Source organism: Helianthus annuus, chromosome 15, assembly GCF_002127325.2.
Source record: "Helianthus annuus cultivar XRQ/B chromosome 15, HanXRQr2.0-SUNRISE, whole genome shotgun sequence".
NCBI lineage: Eukaryota > Viridiplantae > Streptophyta > Magnoliopsida > Asterales > Asteraceae > Helianthus > Helianthus annuus.
In genome coordinates, this window is record NC_035447.2 from 40850735 (window position 1) to 40870586 (window position 19852).

Sequence of the window (19852 nt, forward strand, 5' to 3'; positions counted from 1 at the left end):
ACCAACACTATACTACGTCCACGATGGGTGCACTTGCCCATATGTGTGCTTAGTGTTAGTAAATATCGTGTTTTATAAATTTAAAACTTGGCTAAAAGTGTAAAAAGGGCTTAAATAAACATCTAAAAATATATATACACTAACACGCATCAAGTTTTTGGCGCCGCTGCCGGGGACACAAGGATTTTAAGAAAGCTTAAAATCGACGGCCTAATCAGTTTTTCAAAACCTTTTCAAAACGCGCGCATTTTTTTCTGCATTTTAGTCTAGTTTTGCATTTACAGTAGCTTGACCACGGGGCCGTGCTCGCTGAACACGCCCCCGTGCTGCATATTTTTAGAGTAGATACCCAGATACAGAGTCTGACCACGGGGCCGTGTTCACTCAACACGCCCCCGTGCTCAACGTGACCAGTTAATTTAATTAAAACGCCCAGATACAGTCCCTGAACACGGGGCCGTGTTCACCCAACACGGGGCCGTGTCCAGCTTCTGTTTCCGTCTTATTTTTTGTTTTCTGGTCCCGAGACTCAGTTGTGATCTGTTGAGTGATTCTTATGGATCAATACTCAAGAGGTTACAACTACACCTATGATGAGGATGATTATAGGGGTAATTATTGCACTAATTGTCGTAATGCACGCTCGGTTCAATATAATAACTCATATCAACCATCCAATTCATACAACCATTATGAGGAGCCCAGGTACGAGCCACCAACTTCATACACATCCTATGAAGACCAAAGGTATGAACCTCCTTCCTCATACTCATATTTTGATGAACCAAGGTATGAGCCTTCATACTCATACTTTGAAGATTCAACATATGAGCCACCACCTTCATACACTTATTATGAGGAACCATGGCGTGAACAACCCACCTCATATGAGTACTATGAGGAACCAAGGATCGAACAACCGGATTCAAGCTTAGAGGATCCAAATTCTTTCAATCTCACCGAAGTAACTAATAGGATATTAGAACACATTAAAACTATCGAACGTTGCATGAAAGAATCTCGCGCAAGGGAAGAGGAATACCGCGCAAGAGAAAAGCTAAAAAATGATAAAAACGAAGAGATAGTTGAAAGTGTGAAAATGGAAGAACAAGAAAGTGAAAAACAGACACATGAGTTAAACAACGAAAATGGTGAGTCCGATAATGTTAAAATTCAAGAAGAGTCTAATTTAGAGGAAATTATTCTCTTATCACCTACTTTCGAAAACCATTGTTTAATAACCCCTCATGCCAAGTTTTTAAAAGAGTTAAACACTAGTGCTAAAATCAAAGAAATAGTAAGTGTTAAGTTAACTAATGATCAAACCTCGCTAATAAAGGAAGATCCTTTTGAAATTAACATCACACCGGTTCCATGTTTCTTTCAAAATTCGTTTATTAGTAATGTCACTATTGATAAAGATCTTTGTGTTAACATAATGCCCAACTACATTTTTGAAAAGTTAAGTATTAGTGATTTTACTCCACTTCAAATACCCATTTTTCTATCCGACCGAAAAGTAATGAAATCAATCGGTGTAGTCGAAGATATTTTGGTTCAAACAAATCAAATGGTAATCCCAACCGACTTCGTCATCTTAGATGATGCCCCCCTAGTCTTGGGAAAACCTTTTGTACAAACTCACAAAGCTTTGAAAAACCGGAAATTCAACAATCTAACTCTTCAATTAGGGGCATTCAAAAGGAGCATAGATCTTGAGCGCTCAATGAAATATCCTTTTGGCAACAATGACCCCCTAATTGAAGATGAAGCTGAACCACCTGATACAAACCACGAGGAAGACCACTTTGTCGACGAAGAGGTAGCCATAGAGCAAACTTTTAAAGTTCTTGATCTAGATGAGCCACGAGATAAGGTGTCTCCTAAAGACCCAACCATCGAGCTCAAAGAACTCCCCAAGGGTTTGGAATATGCTTTTCTAGGCAAAGATGGTAGTTTACCTGTAATTATTTCGTCTAAATTAACTAGCATAGAAAAAGAAAAATTAGTTAACCTACTTAAAAAACACAAAAATGCGATCGCTTGGAAGCTTGTAGATATTAAGGGAATAAGTCCTTCCATGTGCACGCACAAAATTTTAATGAATGATGACTACAAAACGGTGATTCAACCACAGCGAAGAGTGAACCCCAATGTTCAAGAAGTGGTTAAAAATGAAGTCATCAAACTACTCGACGCCGGACTAATCTACCTTATGTACCCCTTAGTTAATTAACTATATTTATGTAATCTCTCTATTAGCAATGTTATGATGGTTTTTATGGTTTATGGACTCATGGTGGTAATGGATGAAAAAGGGAACGAGAAAAAATGGAACCATGCAGAAGAACAGAACAAACCGACAAAAATCTCCATAACAGAAGGCTCCACACGGGCCGTGCCCAACCAACACGGCCCCGTGCTGAGCCCCCTGCAGGAAATCACCCAGTTCAGGTAACTGGACACGGGCCGTGTTCAGCGAACACGCCCCCGTGTCCAGGCTTCTGTTTCACTTCTATAATTTTTGTTACTGGCACTTGACCACGGGGCCGTGCCCGGTCAACACGGGGCCGTGTCCAGAGCGCCAGTAACACAAATCTTTGTTTTTAAACACACTTTTACATATTCTAATCAACCAAAAACTTTATTTTTGGACACATTGAGGACAATGTGTAAATTAAGTGTGGGGGGATGCTAAAACCTTGGAATTTTGCAAAATCCTAAAACAAGCCTTACACAAAACTCTATTGGAACCGCTAAACACCCCAAATTTTTTCAAAAACTTTTTCAATTTTTTTATTTACTTGTCTTAGTTTAAGTTGGGAATAACAAGTTATAAAAGGGTTATATTTTTACAAACTTACAACCGATAGCGTCGTGATAAAAAGAACTAACATAAGAAAATTATGAACCGGTATAACAAGTCTAGCTAAAATTCGATTATATATGCTTGGTCACATTAAAAACCCATTCCCACAAAAAGTGAGTTTTGAGCCTTTATTGAGCATAAAAATACACATATTTAGATTAAATGCTCATTTTTCGTTTCTTGTGTGAATAGCCGCTCGGTCTTTACAAATCTAGAACTTGCCACAACGATACATTCCCGGTCCTTACCAACTTAAACCCAAGTAAGTAAATGATGGAGGCATTAGGACTAACTATTTTCTTTCAAAACCATTATTTTTCAATTTTTTTTTACCTACCCAAAACCCCCCTAGAAAACCCCTTTGAGCCTAAACCTTTCATTTCATTACCCCCAAAACAATTTTTTTTTTACCCACCAAAAACCTTTTTTATTTTTTCACCTTTATTTTAGTAACAAACTCGGTTTTTCATAAACATACCCTTTACGTGACCGAAAAAAAAAAAAAATGAATGAAGTCAAAAACAAACATAAGCTACAAAAAGCTTGTTTGGAGAAATACTTCAAAAATAAATGTTACCAAAAATAAGGTATTTCACGAAAACCGACACTTGTTACGATTTTCGCCCTTTTTACTAACCACTAACCAACCACCCACCTTTAAACCCAAGCCTTCACCCCAAAAGACCTCTTGATATTTACAAAGGTAAAAAGTTAAAAAGGAGGAGGATTGATCGCTTGGCAAGCATATGGAGAATGTAAATCCGTGCCGCTCTCGAGCGATTCACTTAAATATACACCTTCGGCCGAGTGATTGAGTGATCTCCCGTGAGGTATGTGAACTTGTATATAAATGGAATTTTAAAGGCATGCTATGCCCAAATAAATAGTTTATCTTATGAAAAAGTTCAAAATAAACCATGACGAATAAGATTGTAAATAAAATAAAAATAGAACCTATACAAACCTTGGATTCCCGACACTCTAGGACAAGTTAAAACTTCTCTTCTACCTATTCCATTTGGGAGTGTAAGCCACATTAAAAGAGTTTTGCTTGAGGACAAGCAAAAGTTCAAGTGTGGGGGTATTTGATGTGTGTAAAATGCAACATATAAAACACATCAATTAAGGCATAAAACTAACCCTTTTTAAGTACTAATGTTGGAAAAAGAGTGTTTTTGTCTTCCTTTTGTATTTTCAGGATGAAATGAGCTCAAAATCACAAAAGAAGCAAAAAGACCACTAATTCTACCATAAATACAAGAAAAGGAACAAAAGTAAACTGCCCGGACCCTCAACGGCACCTCCCAAGACAAAGAGAAGAGAACAGAAGACTGAACACGCCCCGTGTCCAGTGAACACGGGGGCGTGCCCAGGAAGCAGCAGAAAAGACAAACCAGTAGAAGCTTCCATTGCTCACCACGGGGCCGTGCCCAGCGGACACGGGGGCGTGTTGAAAGTACAGCAGGCGCATTAATTGTAATTCGCAATTACAATTAATGAAGAGAGAGAATGTCAGACGGGCACGGGGCCGTGTCCAGCGGACACGGGGCCGTGTCCAGCGTTCTGTTCAGCCTATAAATAGAGGAGCTTGGTTTCATTCTCTCTCATCCCTTGGCACACCACCTCTCTCACACTTCATCCACCACCCACCACCACCATAACACCATCATCCACCACCATCATCCATTGTCCATCATAGAGTGTGTGAGTCGTCTCGGGATCCAAGATTGATCGTAAGAGTTCTTGACAATCAAGGCCATGTTTGCCTAAGTCTCTTACATCACTTGGTGAAGACAAGTGTTTAGTATAATACTTTTTATTTTTAATCTTTTGCACTTTTTATTTGGTTTTGTATTAATGACTTTAATAACTAGTTACTTATGTTGAAGGTGATCTTTCCTTATCGTTTGTCCGTGGTGTCTTGGCATTATTTTACTGTCTATATAAAATAAAAGATTTTCACCATTCATATCTCCACGGTCTATATGGAGGTATGTTGGCTACCTGGTCGGGGGTTAAGGGAACGGTTTGGTAAAGGTCTTGCCCTTGTTCAGCGTTTAGAGGTCCTGCTTGGGACCTGGGTCAAATTTAGTAAGATCTCCTTCAATGCCCATAGGTATTGGATGGCGGGGATCCAAACTCTTTGACCCTCTCATAAGCTAACTACTATTAATACTATAACCCGGCTATTTAGGACTGTATCCCTGCTGACTCAGACTACTTAGCCGAGGGTAACGTCACCGCCGAAAACGGGGCCTACCATAATTTGCATTAATAACTTAATTCATTATCTTTCAATAATCCGACCCTTTAGGATTGTATCCTTGCTGACTCAAACTACTGGGTTGAGGGTAACGTCACCTCCGAAAAAGGGGCCTACTACAATAACTAAGATAATCTCTTAAACAAGTGCAAAAGTGCGAAAATAATCAAAGGTTATACTAATACACGTGTCGGATCCAAGTGATTCATCTTGTCTATCTGCTTTTATTTTATTTTATTTTTCAGCATTTAGTTAGTTTTTATTTTTCTTAGTTTAAAACATTTTTCTAACTTTTTTGATTTGATTAGACGTTGAGGATAAACCGGTATTAAAAGCTCTTGTGTCCTTGGACGACCTCGGTATCTTACCAACACTATACTACGTCCACGATGGGTGCACTTGCCCATATGTGTGCTTAGTGTTAGTAAATATCGTGTTTTATAAATTTAAAACTTGGCTAAAAGTGTAAAAAGGGCTTAAATAAACATCTAAAAATATATATACACTAACACGCATCATGCATGCTAGATGTAAGGAACTTGAAAATGATGTTAATCTTGGCTAAGTAGTTAGTCATGAGCTTGATTGTTAATAGTGTAAAATTATGCCCATAAGGTGTTTGTTAAAATGCCTAAATGAATATTCATATGTTGGAATTATGAATAGAAAGCGCGAGTTCCTAACTTGATTAAGTACGTGCGATAAGGGGTAATACGAATTTTAATTATGAAGTAAATGTGGCGTAATTGCACGTGTCATATGATTAAAGGTAGTTAACTTGTTAAAGTTAAACTAGCCATTAACGGGGTCGAATAGTAGCTCCGACATAGAAAATACATAAGGTAGAATAGTCATGAATTGAAATGACTAATTTAACCACCTTGTGAATGATGATAGTTTGTCGCCTAACGAGCTAGGTGGAGGCTTGGGAAAGAAGCGGCCAAACGAATCAAGCATGAGAAGAAAAGCGTATTCGGATGCGAGGTAAGTGAAATTTACACACTTATGTAGATTACTTGTTTATTCTATACGTTATAAATGCGATAACAATAATACCAAAATTATGGATTTTCGTTAAGATTACCTTGTAGTGTAATCTAATAACGTGGAAAGAGGGTAAAAATGGAAATTAGTTAAGTGTTGACTAATGTAAATCGTGGTTAAAAGGATACACATGGCGTAAGCCGAAATGGGTTGAAATTATAAGAAAAGTGTTTAAGAGAAAAAGGACTTGGTAATAAAATCCGGGATGGGATGGATGTATGAATTGGAAATCAAAAACCATGTTTTTGATTAAATAGGTAACGTTGGGCATATAGGCCAAACTGGTCGAATGGTGGTGATAACACCATTTGACAATATAGACTAATGTGGTTGTCAAGTCTTATGTTAACAGGAGCGATTAGCAAATCGGATAATTGTGTCGCCATAGATTTCGTGATAATTAAAGCGAGGTATAAATCGGGTCTATATGTTGACTCGAGCCAGGTACGCATATATATAGATTTATAGTTAAAAATGCAATGTTGGTCAAATACCTTAGCAAAGGGATCTATGTCGTAAAAAGGGGGAAATAAGTTGACGAAAATGCCCTTGATAGGTAAATCGGGCAATCGACCCTTAGAGGTCGTTTATATGCTAGTATTATCATTATGTAACTCTTAGACATATGTAAGAGTCGTAGGCATAGACCTTGGTGGTCAAATGCCTATGAACGGGTCAATCACGTAAAATGATAATCCGAGGGGTAAAACTCGGATGACATAAATCGCCACATTAAACCCATCACAAATATAGTTGTGATGGAAGATCATTTGATAAATAATGTGGAAATAAGATGCTAGGAATAAATGGGTGTGAATTATGTGTAAAAGTGCTTAAATGCCCTTAACGGGTCAATTAATCATCTAAGTAAAAACGGAATTAAGAATGTATATAAACCTTGATTTGAATCTAATATGATAAGCAACATGGAAATGATGAGAAATTTAGAATCAAACAACATGTTTGTTTGATAAAATCGCGATCGGGTCAAAAAATTTTTGGTAAAAAGGGTAATAAGCCGAAGACTTAGACGTCCTAATTTTTTGAATCCGGATGTTGGATTTTATCTCCATTAGATGGAGAATTAAATTACGGACGTGTAGGAAAAATAATCGGGTAAAACGGATTAAAAACGAGAGAGTTATGCTCGTTTCCGTGAAATCGGGTTATGCTGAGAATCTGCAGCACCAGCAAACAACATTCTGTCGAAATGGGGGCTAGGCGTAGCGCGACGCCCCCCCTGAATCCCAAAAATGTTTAATTTTGATTGTTTGACCCATTTAACTTGTTTAAACTTGTTATTTAACTATCAAAACTAACTTTTAAGTTGGTTTTGATCATAGGTGATCGCCAAGAGTGCCCGGATGAAGATCAAGCTCGAAGAAGAACCGAACACACGAGATTAAAGCTTCCACACGGCGTTACGTCATAACTTTTAAACAACGAACTTATTTATATTATGTTGAAAACTTTTAAGTTGTAAAAGTTTTAAATTACTCGTATTTTCTAAGGATACTTAATCATAATTACATGTTTATTTTCGTTATTTATACGAAAACCTTTAAAATAATAACAAGGGTGTTACACCTGCATTCTAAATCGAAACATATCCTAAGTGCTTACGACCCGTTACGACCCATTAAGGTAGCCTAAGCTACTTTAACGCGTCGTTCGCGCGAATGCACGTTCGAAACGTCTAACTAGTCCTATGACAAGTATTATATGCCCTAACATGTTTAAATATGTTGCATAATCAGTTTAAGTGGCAAAATTTAGGTTACATATGCTTAAATACAAATTATGCATGAAAAAGGCATTTTGGTCATTTTCCTAAGGCATATAAACTACCTATCATAACAACTAATTAAACTAAGTGACCATAAGGTATAACCTCGGAAGGTTATTCCCTATACAACTATGGTCACAAAATATGTTTGGTCGGATCCTAATGATCGACCAAACGGGTCGGGTTCGAAAGTCTAAGCGATTGTCAAGACCGCTTGACTTACGATCCTAAACAAGCACTAAACTAAAAGTGACGAGTTAAACATGTTAAAAATATGTTTAACTAAGTTAGAAAACAAGTTTGATATCAAAACAAAGTGTTTTGATACCCGAAATAAGTTTCGTCGCAAAATGCGCATAATCGGCATTTTGACCGAAACTTTGACTCGTCACTTCGACTAATCGACGTGGTAATCAGTAGGTATAGTCACAAGGGACTATTACCATCGTGATTACGCTCACGTTGCAAAGTTTGGTTGAACTTTGACTTGACCAATTCATGGTCAAAGCAGAAAGTCAAACACTGTTTGACTTTCATGCTTGAAAAGCATAAACAAGCATGAAAGAAGCTTACAAAGGGTCCAATCTTGAAAACAAGAACATGAAAACTAAAGAATGAAGCCTTCAACCAGAGGGATAGCTTCACTTAGAGCAGATTTTGAATGAATGAGCAAAGAACAATGAAAAACCCAAGTCTATTTATAGAAAGATTGGATGATTTAGATCATTACAAGTGTTTGTGAAACTCAATCTTGGCCATACACTTGTGGCACATAGTTTCTAATACAGGGGGAACACAAAAACAAGCTCAAGGTATCCCAAAACCATGGTAAAAATCACTGAAAACAGCTGCTGTTGCCAGATTCATTGTTTCTGATCTGCAGGTCGGTCGCGCCCCGCGTAGACACACACATGATCTTTCGCGGCCCGCCTAAGAACTTTCAGAAATTGACAGTTTTGACCCTTGCATGCTTAAAACTTAGATTTTGATGTTTCTAAGCCCCGTTAATCCTATTTCAAGGCTCTACAATGAACTTAATGCATAGGGAACATGAAATATGCTTGAAAACATCTCGGATGTCGGTTAATTACGACGAAAACTCGAACGGGCGCGAAAACGATCCAAATTACACGACGAATGGTATTTTTGCATTCTAATCACTAAAATAAAATATTTTAATGATTAAAAAAATTTTTGGATGTCCGGATATGTTCAGAACGTAAGATATGCGCTTAAATGCAAACTTATGCACTTTTTGACGTTTTTAGTCCCTATTGATCAAATAAGCGTATTTTCGCATACTGAACCCCTCAAAACCTATTTCTAAGCTATGTAAAGGATATTTAGGGTATGTTTAACTTATGATCAAGTTCCGGAATGTTCGTTACTATATAAATCGGCATATTTTCCTAGTTTGTCGCAAATAGTCCCTGCGATCGAATAAACTTGTTTTCAACGCACCAAACCCTCCAAAACTTATTTCTAAGTTATGTAAAGGTTATTTAAGGCGTGTTAAGCCTATGTCACTGTTCCGGAGTGTTTTTCGCGTTAAAGTGATTGCGTTTACGCATCAGTTTGCATATAACTTTCCAGAAAGCGATTTAAAACTTGAAATCGAACTAGAATTAAAATGTAAAATCGTCAAACACAAATACACAAATATTGACACCAAAACACACCGTTTCATTGATAAATGATATTGTTTTACATCGTACATCGTTTACAGATCACAAGTGTCACAGACAAGGAAGTTCATTAAACATAGTTGGGAATAGTCTTGCAAAGAGATTCTGTTTGACTCCATTGTACTCGTCACGGAGACCTGCAACAACAAGCATCACAATATCTTTATGGGTTGGCCAATATTAGCAAGGGCATTGGCATACTCCTGTGCCCTGGACAGACAGGCAGTCGATGTCTCTCCCGGTTTCATCTGGATCTTCAAAAGTTGGGTTTTCAAGGTAAATTCTCTTGAGGAGGTGTGTGGTGCATAAGCACCTTCAAGACCTAGCCAAAGATCACGGGAAGTGACACATAAACGTGTTGAAAAGAGGTTTCCGAGATAGTAGAGATGATCAACATCCGGACATGCGCATCATTACACAACCATGTTGTATATTCGGGGTTGGGTTGAGTAACGGGTTTTATGCCTTCTTTGTCTTTACCGGATGCGGATGTTGTTGTGATGGTTGGTGGCGGGCAGGGAATACTGCCATCAACATAGCCAAATAGGCAGTGGGTGGTTAAAAAGGGTTGTATCATAAGTTTCTAATGGCCATAATTTGTGGGGGATAGAGTAAAGCCAAACTTATAGGAATTGTGTGATGTTTTTTCTACAGTGGTGAAGGCTATGAGTTGCATCAGCCATCGAAAAGGAAGAAAAAAATAGTGACAGTGAACAGTACCGTGAACAGTGACGATGAACAGTACCGTGAATAGTGATGATGAACAGTACCATGAATCGTGACGATGAACAATAGCGTAATTGTAATTGCCGGAAGATGGCGGCTGATTAGGGTTAGGCTCTGATACCAAGATAATCTTGGTATAATTGTATATTGATTGTGATTACAATGAGATTACATATAGAATATATATATAGACTAGGATTACAAAGATTAGGGCCGACTATAATCAACCTAGAGCCGAGCCTAAGACATATATCAACTAATAGCATAAGAGTATATCTAACTGATAACCTAAGATTTAAGATAAAAAAAAATAAAATGTTATAAAGTTGGATATAAGAACTTATTAAAAAAGTTAGTATAAATACAAAACTTAAGTGACTAAACCTTTTTAATTAAAGCGTTTACGGTTTGGAATGAGTCTTTAATTTTTTTTGAACGACAAATTTCTTTTTATTCTCTTCTGTCTGTGGACTTGAACCCAAGACCTCACTCTCCTAAGTTGTTTAAAAACTTTGTCTTTGCCATGGACCACCACCCCATTGGTTGGAATGAGTCTTTAATGATAGTATTTTTTTGAATGGCGTTTAATTAATGATAGTATTAATTTGCTAATTCAATCAAGTTTACAATAAAATATAACTAAATACAGTTTTAGGTCAAACCCCTAGTGCCATCTGTCTTTCGTATAGTTGTTGGACAAATATATTGACATATTGTGGTATAATTTGAACTGTCATAGTCATATGTAAATCTTCTCAACAGGAGACATGTTATGTGAGAGGATGTACCATGGACCACATTTATGTGAGAGGATGTACCATGGACCCTCATTTAATATTGAAATGATAAAAGAAAGGGAACATGGAAGACACAACCCTTTATCCCATTACCAATTATTCAACAAGGTAAGTTCTTCCCTGCAACTATTTACATGCATGGATCAAAAGACCGAAACACCAAACAACAACAAAGGATGGGCACAAAAGTTGCTTTGGATTTTGCAGTACAAATATGATGCATAGATTCTTGTATACGGTTTCAACGGCAAGCTTTCTTTCAAGATAACAATAACAGTCATATGATAACCCCAAAGTTATGAGCGAGTTCAAATCTTCTTGGAAAGTCTAATAAATATTACGGTAAGTTCACATGTGAAAGACGCAGAGATAAAAAGACAAAAAGACCGAGTCAAAGTTTAAGTTTGAATTAAATAGATTTAGTTGTGGGAAAATTACCAATCTAGCCAAGAATATAGGTTGACCACCAATTTAGCCAGCTGATGCATCCTTGGAGCAGGGCATCCACCATTTAATGCCTCCGCCAATGGTGACTTGACACGTGGCAAAAGTTATTTGATAGGTCAGCCGCCAACGCATCCAGTCCAAAAAGTAGGCTGATGCGTCCGGCTTAGCTGCATCACGATGCAAATGGCTGGCTCGACTGTGGCTCGTTGAGTGGCTTCTTGGAGGAGCTTTTAGACGCAAAGTGGGGCATTGGGATCTGTTCGACGCATGATGGCGCATGGGGGGCATCGGTTTCCGTGATTTTCTTTTTCTTTTTTTTATAACATATTCATTTACATTTTTTGTTATTTACATTCCTTCCTACTATATATATAATGAAAAAAATCAGATATATTTCAAAATTTTCTCTCCAAACCAACTGATTTATAAAAGTCTTTATAAAATGCTTATGTCAATGTATCCGCCATTTGATACTCTCCAAATAAAAATGAAGATGTTTAACAGTGTTGAAGATGACGTTTTCCTGAGCTTTAGAAGTGCTAGTGTTTATGGGTGACGGGACCTGCCACTAGTGCAGGAAGTGATCGTCGTTGCCATTTATTGTAGGGGGTTTAACGAAGAAATGCGAAGAACTCACCTACAACGGGAACGTTGGATCACTTCGTGTTATCGGATTTCCCCGTCCACGTCCTCTACCGCTCCTCCAAAGCCACCAAATTATTCAAAAACAAAGAGGAATTGGAGACCGAGCTTTGTGGAGGAGTTGGATCACTTCGTGTTATTGCTTAAAAAAATATATTTTTATTATTTTTTTGGTTTATTTTGGTTTATTTTGTAATTTATTTTAATTCTGTAATTTATTTTTTTGGTTTATTTTGGTTTTTTTTTATTAGGTTTATTTGTTGAGTAAATAAAAAGTTGTACATTTTTTTTATTTAACATTATTATCCATATCTCCATCTATATATTTAAAATTTTGTAACTAGTATATCACTTTAGAAGAGATGGGTGGTGGTGAATTTGAAGAATTTGAACCCTCGGGTTATTGCAACCCACCACCATGCTACCCTTCATCGCCACCAACTTACTGTGCACCGCCAGCAGGCTGCCGTTCACCGCCAGCAGTCTGCCGTGCACCGCCAGCAGGCTGCCGTGCACCGCCACAACCCCACTGTACACCGCCACCAAACCACTATACACCGCCACCAGGCTGCCGTGCAATGCCACCAGGCTACCGTGCACTGCCACCACCCTGTTTAAATCTTAATTTATTCAACCCGCCGCCTGTGAAAACCGATGATGAGTGGGACGGTATCACCGATGAAGAAGCAAGCTTTGCTTACGATTGTGCCATGGCAGAACTCCAGTTTTCGTGTTTGCGAGTTGGTGGTAGTCAGTCAAACTACATGGATTGTGGGAAGCCCAAGAAAAGTGACCAGCGTTTAAATTAGAGAAATAGTTATTAATGGTAGAATGTATGTTAATGGTATTATGTAATATTTTATCAAAAAGTAGTCCAAATTTAAAGTGAATAAAAAACAAATTTTATATTTTATATACAATTCAGTAATTTCTTATGAATACACATAAATATAAGAATCTGATTTTAAAAAAAAAAAACATGCAAATATTTTGTAAATTTTATATATTAAAATGTTAATATGTTATTAAAGAAATTCATATTTTAGGTGATTTGTTATAAAAGAGAAATGAAAACCCAATTAAATTATATTTTGTGATTTTGTTATTTTTATAGTATTAATTAAATTATATTTATAATGGAATTATTACATAAAGAACAAAAAGTAAAACGATCATGAAGGTAAATTAAAAAGGCCAAATTTTGTTAAAAATTACATATTAAACTACGTTAGGACGTGGTAAACAACGCCAGAAATACAAATTATCTGCCATGAACCTTCTATATGACTTCATTTTTTGATTGATGTCACCGGTGAGATTTATCGGTTTATCCGTAACGAGATGCTCCATCAGCATACATAGATACACAGCTTCGTTTCTAGTCAAAGAGGAGTTTGACACGACAAAGTCATCGTTCATTTCAAATGAAATGATTTTTTCTGGCTTTCCAGTCTTTTTCCAATACCGCAAATTAACTAATACTGCTCCAAAGTATACGCATATTTTTGTCAGCCTAGGGATGACAACCTGTCTGTATTTTTCGCCGGCACAAATGTCTTGACCCGGGAACATTACCAGCTGTTGGGTTGCCAGCTCGAGACGTAGCATTAGCCACTCTTTATTTTCTAGCGGGATCGGGAAAAAAACATAATCAATGTCAAAAAAGGAAGGAAACGGGCTTAATTTACCGTTACAGTAAGTAGACGCGTTTTTCGTAACCGATTCCAATAAACAATCATAAAACTTTGGTGGACAATGATATCTTCTGGCTGGACAATGTGCTCTTGACCATTTGTCAAACCCAATTTCTATAAGAATGTTTCGTAATCTTGGAACAGCAGCACATAGCGCGTCGAATGATTCTTGAAAATCGGATATCCGGTAAGATTTGCAAGTCTTCCACCAAAGACTCTCATATTCCTTTTTTTTTGACGGTAATCGAAGGTTGACCATCAAATGACGACAACATAACCCGTGAAAGCTTCTTGGAAACACCACCCGTACGGCTAATTGTATAGAAGCTGCCCGGTCAGAAATGATTGCCAATTCTGGATGCTCGCCGATGCATTCTTTCAGTTTTGAAAGGAACCACGTCCACGACTCACCGTCTTCAGATTTACCAATGCCATAACCAATAGGCAAAATCTGATTGTTTCCGTCCATGCCCACAGCCAAAAACATTGTTCCTTTAAGTTCACCCTTCAAGTGGGCTGCATCTATGATGATAAGCGGTCTTAAATTACGGACAAAGCTCCGAATCTGAAAGCAATACGATAATGTTAGACATATGTGGAAAAATTTATTTATTGATTTATTTATTTATAGTCTTTAACTTGCCACCGCACCTATGGCCACAAATAACATTTCAAAACGACTTTCAGAATCAGTGCGTATGTGTGTCACTGTTCTTGGATTAACCTTCTCCAAGTTATAACAATAGACGGGAAGTTCCGCAAAAGAACTTGACGAACTACCTTGCAAAAGTTGTAATGCGTTACATTTACCACGCCATGCTTGCATATACGTTAAATTGACTTTTTCTTTAATCCTAAAATCCTTTACAATTTTGGTCGAACGGTATATCCGTCCAGAATCTTTAAATTGTTCTACTAATAAGCTACCCACCACCATTGGGTTTGCTTGTCGCATATGTGGATATGTTTGCGTCTTAGAACATGTATGTTTGTTGTTAAAATGTTTTACGTAAAAAACATCACAAGATTCCCGACTCGCTGCCTTGAAATTCCACTGGCAATTCTCATCAATACAAGATACTTCGTAACGAGTTTTGGATGATCTGTCTACTTTATACGAAAAACTTTCGGAAAGACACAATTTTCCTAATTCTATTTTCATTTCCTGTTTGTTACGGAAAATATAACCTATGTAAAACTGGCTTTTATTTTCAAGGGGACAATTAACATTATCAATAACTCCAGATTTATATGATGCGTTACATTCAACTTCAGGAAAAACATTTACGTTAAGATCAGGACATTTAAAAAAATTCGAAGAACCCACAGATGAACCAACTTGTTCTTGCACCACATATAATTTAAATAACTCAAGAGGGTTTGTTTCCGCAATATTGGATAAAAAAGTAAGATCGGAATCATCAACTATATCAATGGGATCGCTAAAACTTGACATTTTGTAAGATACACGTGTGATGTTTTGAAGACCTGTTGACTCACTAAGATTTTTTAAAAATGTGTTATAAGAAACTGTAGTAGAAGTTTCAAAACCACGTCTAACAAAATCTGCTTGGACCACGTACTCTAGCCTCCCATCAACGACTTCCCACTTGCCACCACAGTAAACAACAAATCTGATTGCCATACCAATAGAGAGAAAAAAAAATAGGAAGATGTATTTTCTAATCTAAAAATAGAAACGTGTATACATTTATAATAAAAGATAAAAAAAACGGAAACTAATTTTTTTGGTCTAATGCGTCTCTCGACTCCTCGGGTAGACGCATGAAAAAGCTGACAAGTGGATGCTTCTAGACGCATTAATAAACGTGTTAGACGCCTAAATAAACGTGATAAGACACATCCAAGCATCCAGCGCCTGACAATGGAAGCGCCTCTTAGACGCATACGAAGCAGCTCTTAGAGGCATCCAAAAGCTGACAATGGAAGCGTCTCTTAGACGCATACGAAGCAGCCATTAGGGGCATCCAGCGTCTGACAATGGAAGCGTCTCCTAGACGCATAGGAAGCAGCTCTTAGGGGCATCCAGCTCTGACAATGGAAGCGTCTCTTAGACGCATACGAAGCAGCCATTAGTGGCATCCAGCGTCTGACAATGGAAGCGTCTCTTAGACGCATAGGAAGCAGCCCTTTGGGGCATCCAGCTCTGACAATGGAAGCGCCTCTTAGACGCATACGAAGCATCTCTTAGGGGCATCCAAAAGCTGACAATGGAAGCGTCTCCAAGACGCATACGAAGCAGCCATTAGGGGCATCCAAAAGCTGACAATGGAAGCGTCTTTTGGACGCATACGAAGCGTCTCTAACCGACGCATAAAAACTTGTGCCCAGCCAGACGCATCACACTAAGCCGGACGCAAGCTACAGTGGATGCGTCGGTTAGGCGCCTTCGAAGCAACAGAAGTTTTCAGACCCAATCATTGACACACGTGTCGCTTTAATATTCATTGACGCATCCTTAAGACCTGCAGGCGCATAAGTGGCTCGAAATATGTGATGCCCTGCTCCAAGGATGCATCAGCTGGCTAAATTGGTGGTCAACCTATATTCTTGGCTAAATTGGTAATTTTCCCTTTAGTTATTTGGTTTATCGGTTTGTTTATTAATAGAGATTGAGTTAGAATTGCGTCTTATTGATATAGGTCTAGGGTTGGTTTATTTGTGTGTAGCCTTGAATTTATTTAATAAAAAGAGTTGAAGCCGATTGTTGTTGTCATTAAATCTGGTTTTTTTTTTTTTTTTTTTTTTTCTTTTTCTTTTCTGTGTGTGTTTGTGTTTATAGAATCTGAACCTTTGTAAATCACTAGTAACTTGTCGTCAATTATGGGTTGGTTAGAGGGAAGAGTAGCCGACGGTGTGATGAAGTAGTTGAAGCCAATGATCTTGACACCGGACCCAAAGTTAATTAGCAACAACTAACCTAATACGATTAAAGTGGAAAAACAAGTATGGAAAATTCAATCATGGATAGTGTGCATAAAATATGGAGACTACACAAGTGGAAAGGGTGTGTATGAAAAGCAATAATTGTAAGTACGTGTAGAATTGATAACTTTTGCATAATTCAAGTATAGAAAAGTTTATAGAAAGTGTGTAGATAAAAATACATGAATATGTAATGACTATTCTCAAAGTTAAGTATGGGGATTTAGGTGGTGTTTGGGTACTAATGGGTAGCATTGGTTTAAAAAGATATAGTTACTAGAATAACCATATTTGAAAAGAAAAATTATAGCTTAACCCTAGTTGTAAAATTTCTCGAAAACTAAATGATCATCTCTGGACCCAGCTACCCACAATGTAACCATTTTACTCACTCTCCTGGATAGACCAACTATATATATAGAGGGTATCGGGTCAAGTGACTTCGTAGTCTTATTTTACATGTAATGTATATAACGGTTTTCTGACCGAAGACAGGGATTTTTTAAGCACCGACCCCATAGATATTTGAACTTAGAAAATATCAAATCTATACATGTTGCATTTGAAAAACAAAATGACAAAGAAACAAAATGATCATCAATTATTCTTTCAAAATGGTTGTTGAACAGTCGTAATAACCTTTCGTGGTCATGATTAGCTCCTATTAGCTCTTAGTTATACCTGTTAAATAGACAAATTATCATTAGTTATATATGTGACCCAATTTGCCTGAACCGAAAATTCGGATATCAGGTTAAGTGGCATTCGACCATAAAAAAACCATCCCCGGTGAAAAAAAACTGGGTCTGCCACTTTGCACCTAAATGATTGTAAAATTATGGATGAGAAAGATAAATACTATGGGTTTTGAAATGAGGGGGAAACGATAGAAAAAATCAGATGATACACCCTACAAATTATTGAAAGACTTGCAGACAAGAAACAAAGAGAAGATGCTTATAAGAACATATATAAAAAAACTAAAGGAGACACCGAAGAGGAGGCTAGTGGACCAATAAACCCATAATTTGTTTAATACCATCGTACATCGTTCATGGACCACTCATTTTTTAGTCCTAAACCCGTTTCATGAGACAGACACACCGTACACACATATATGTATTTATATTATATATACTTGTATGCATATGTTCATACATATATATATATATATACAACCTTACTGCTCATAGGTTCATAGCATCTAAACATACATATATTATAACAATTGTTTGTTCAATGGCTTCAGACTCATCACCAACCTACCTTCTCAACCCTTCTGATCTTCATTCACTTTATTATCAAACCAACAATGAAACTGGTGGTATCATTGACTTGGGCCTTAGTCTTAGAGTTTTGCAGGCTCCAACTTATGACCATTCCGAACATCCCCACGGTACGTATAATTTATAGCTTCAAGTTTTCTCCCTACCAGTGGCGGATCCAGAGATTTTTTTCTAATGGGTTCCTTCTGATAGATTATCACTATTTTTTTACAAATCATACAAGGCTTCACTAATTTTCATTATTTTTTTCCAAACTGATCACTGGGTTCCTAGGAACCCACAAAATGTGCCTAAATCCGCCACTGCTCCCTACATATTTAACAGTATTTAACATTCTACTAGGCGATACTGTGGTAAGCGCCTGAGTCCCTTTCTCATAGGTCTTATTTTTTAATCCAACTTTAACTGCTTTTCTTGTATTTATCCCCCTAAAAGACCATATGTGTTTTATCTTATATTTTGATCCATTGGTTAGCAGTGTATTTGTCCTTGTTTGTATCATCCAATAAACATGACTTGTTTAATTAGTCACAGATGACTACCACGATTTGGTAGAATGGAACCAGTTGCACCCTTACGAAAGTTCAGACACTAGTGTCGGTTATCCTAGGAAGACGACTGACAATGTTGTTGATGAAAGAAACATGTTCCAAAGAAGCAAGCATCAAGGCGATTTTGTGAAGGTTAACATGGATGGCGTACTCATTGGTCGAAAAATATGTGTTCTTGATCACTCCAGTTACTTGAGTCTTGCAAGTCAACTAGAAGACATGTTTGGTTAGTAAAAGCTTGATGCTAGTTCTTGAAGTGTGACAATGAAATTTCTTTGATTTTTTTTTCTCATGGTAATTACTAAAAATTTTGTGTGCTTTTAGGAAAACAAGCTTTATGTAGTTTACAACTGTTTGAAAGTGGTTCGGATTTTTCGTTGTGGTATAAAAATAGAGATGAAAAATGGAGAATCGCCGGTGATGTTCCATGGAAGTAAGTTCTTAATTTTCCAGAAATATATGACGAGTAATTGCTACCGAATTCTTCTTGTATGTTATAATGTCAACATCTATTTGGTGATTTGGTTATGATATTCTTAACTAAAAAGAAGTTTTATAAATGATGTAGGGAGTTTGTAGACAGTGTAACACGCATGCGGATCATGTTCAAGGACGAAACACTCTTTCGGTCTATGAACACATCGGTCTAGTCGATCCTATCTATGGTCAGGACCATGAAGGCTGCACAAGACGGCATCAGTGGGAGGTTGGAAGCCAGACACATTTCTATGTCTTCATGTTAATTTACTAATCGGATAGATATTTTAAACAATCCGGAAAGGCTTTTCGTCTTTCGATTTTCTGCAATGAATTTGTAATCGTGATTAACTACGATAGAGTTATCTTATAATTCATAGTTTCATACTAGTTTATGGTTTCTTTTGTGATTCAAAGGCATCCAAAGTAATTTGATTTAATAAGGCCCTAACTATCTGCACACCCAGTTTGCCTATCTGCACACTTAGGGTTTACCTACGCAGCGTATTGGTCAATACGCAGCGTATAGGGTTAACCCAATACGCTGCGTATTGACCCATACTCAGCGTATATAAACCATGGGTCTCAGTGCCTAATTACCAATCATTGCACAGAAAACAAGGTTTATATACGCTGCGT

The 19852-nt window shown here is 37.4% G+C and overlaps 1 protein-coding gene across 2 annotated transcripts; it reads left to right on the plus strand.

Moving 5' to 3' along the window:
• Nucleotides 1-18098: 18098 nt before the first annotated feature.
• LOC110909618 (auxin-responsive protein IAA32) lies at nucleotides 18099-19593 on the plus strand. Of its 2 annotated transcripts, none has more exons than XM_022154477.2 (4): nucleotides 18099-18295; nucleotides 18714-18962; nucleotides 19061-19169; nucleotides 19305-19593. In XM_022154477.2, the coding sequence occupies exons 1-4, from the start codon at nucleotides 18139-18141 to the stop codon at nucleotides 19384-19386; spliced, it is 597 nt and encodes a 198-aa protein (XP_022010169.1). In that variant the 5' UTR covers nucleotides 18099-18138; the 3' UTR covers nucleotides 19387-19593. The 2 variants fall into 2 exon arrangements, with proteins under 2 accessions (XP_022010169.1, XP_035839701.1); XM_035983808.1 differs by having other exon boundaries at nucleotides 18720-18962.
• Nucleotides 19594-19852: the final 259 nt, after the last annotated feature.

What these genes read in the sequence shown, in the direction of transcription:
- LOC110909618 (XM_022154477.2), top strand. Translation starts at nt 18,139, where the DNA reads ATGGCTTCAGACTCATCACCAACCTACCTTCTCAACCCTTCTGATCTT. An exon ending in TCAACTAGAAGACATGTTTG is followed by an intron (nt 18,963 to 19,060) that starts GTTAGTAAAAGC and finishes GTGTGCTTTTAG; the next exon opens with GAAAACAAGCTTTATGTAGT. An exon ending in GCCGGTGATGTTCCATGGAA is followed by an intron (nt 19,170 to 19,304) that starts GTAAGTTCTTAA and finishes TAAATGATGTAG; the next exon opens with GGAGTTTGTAGACAGTGTAA.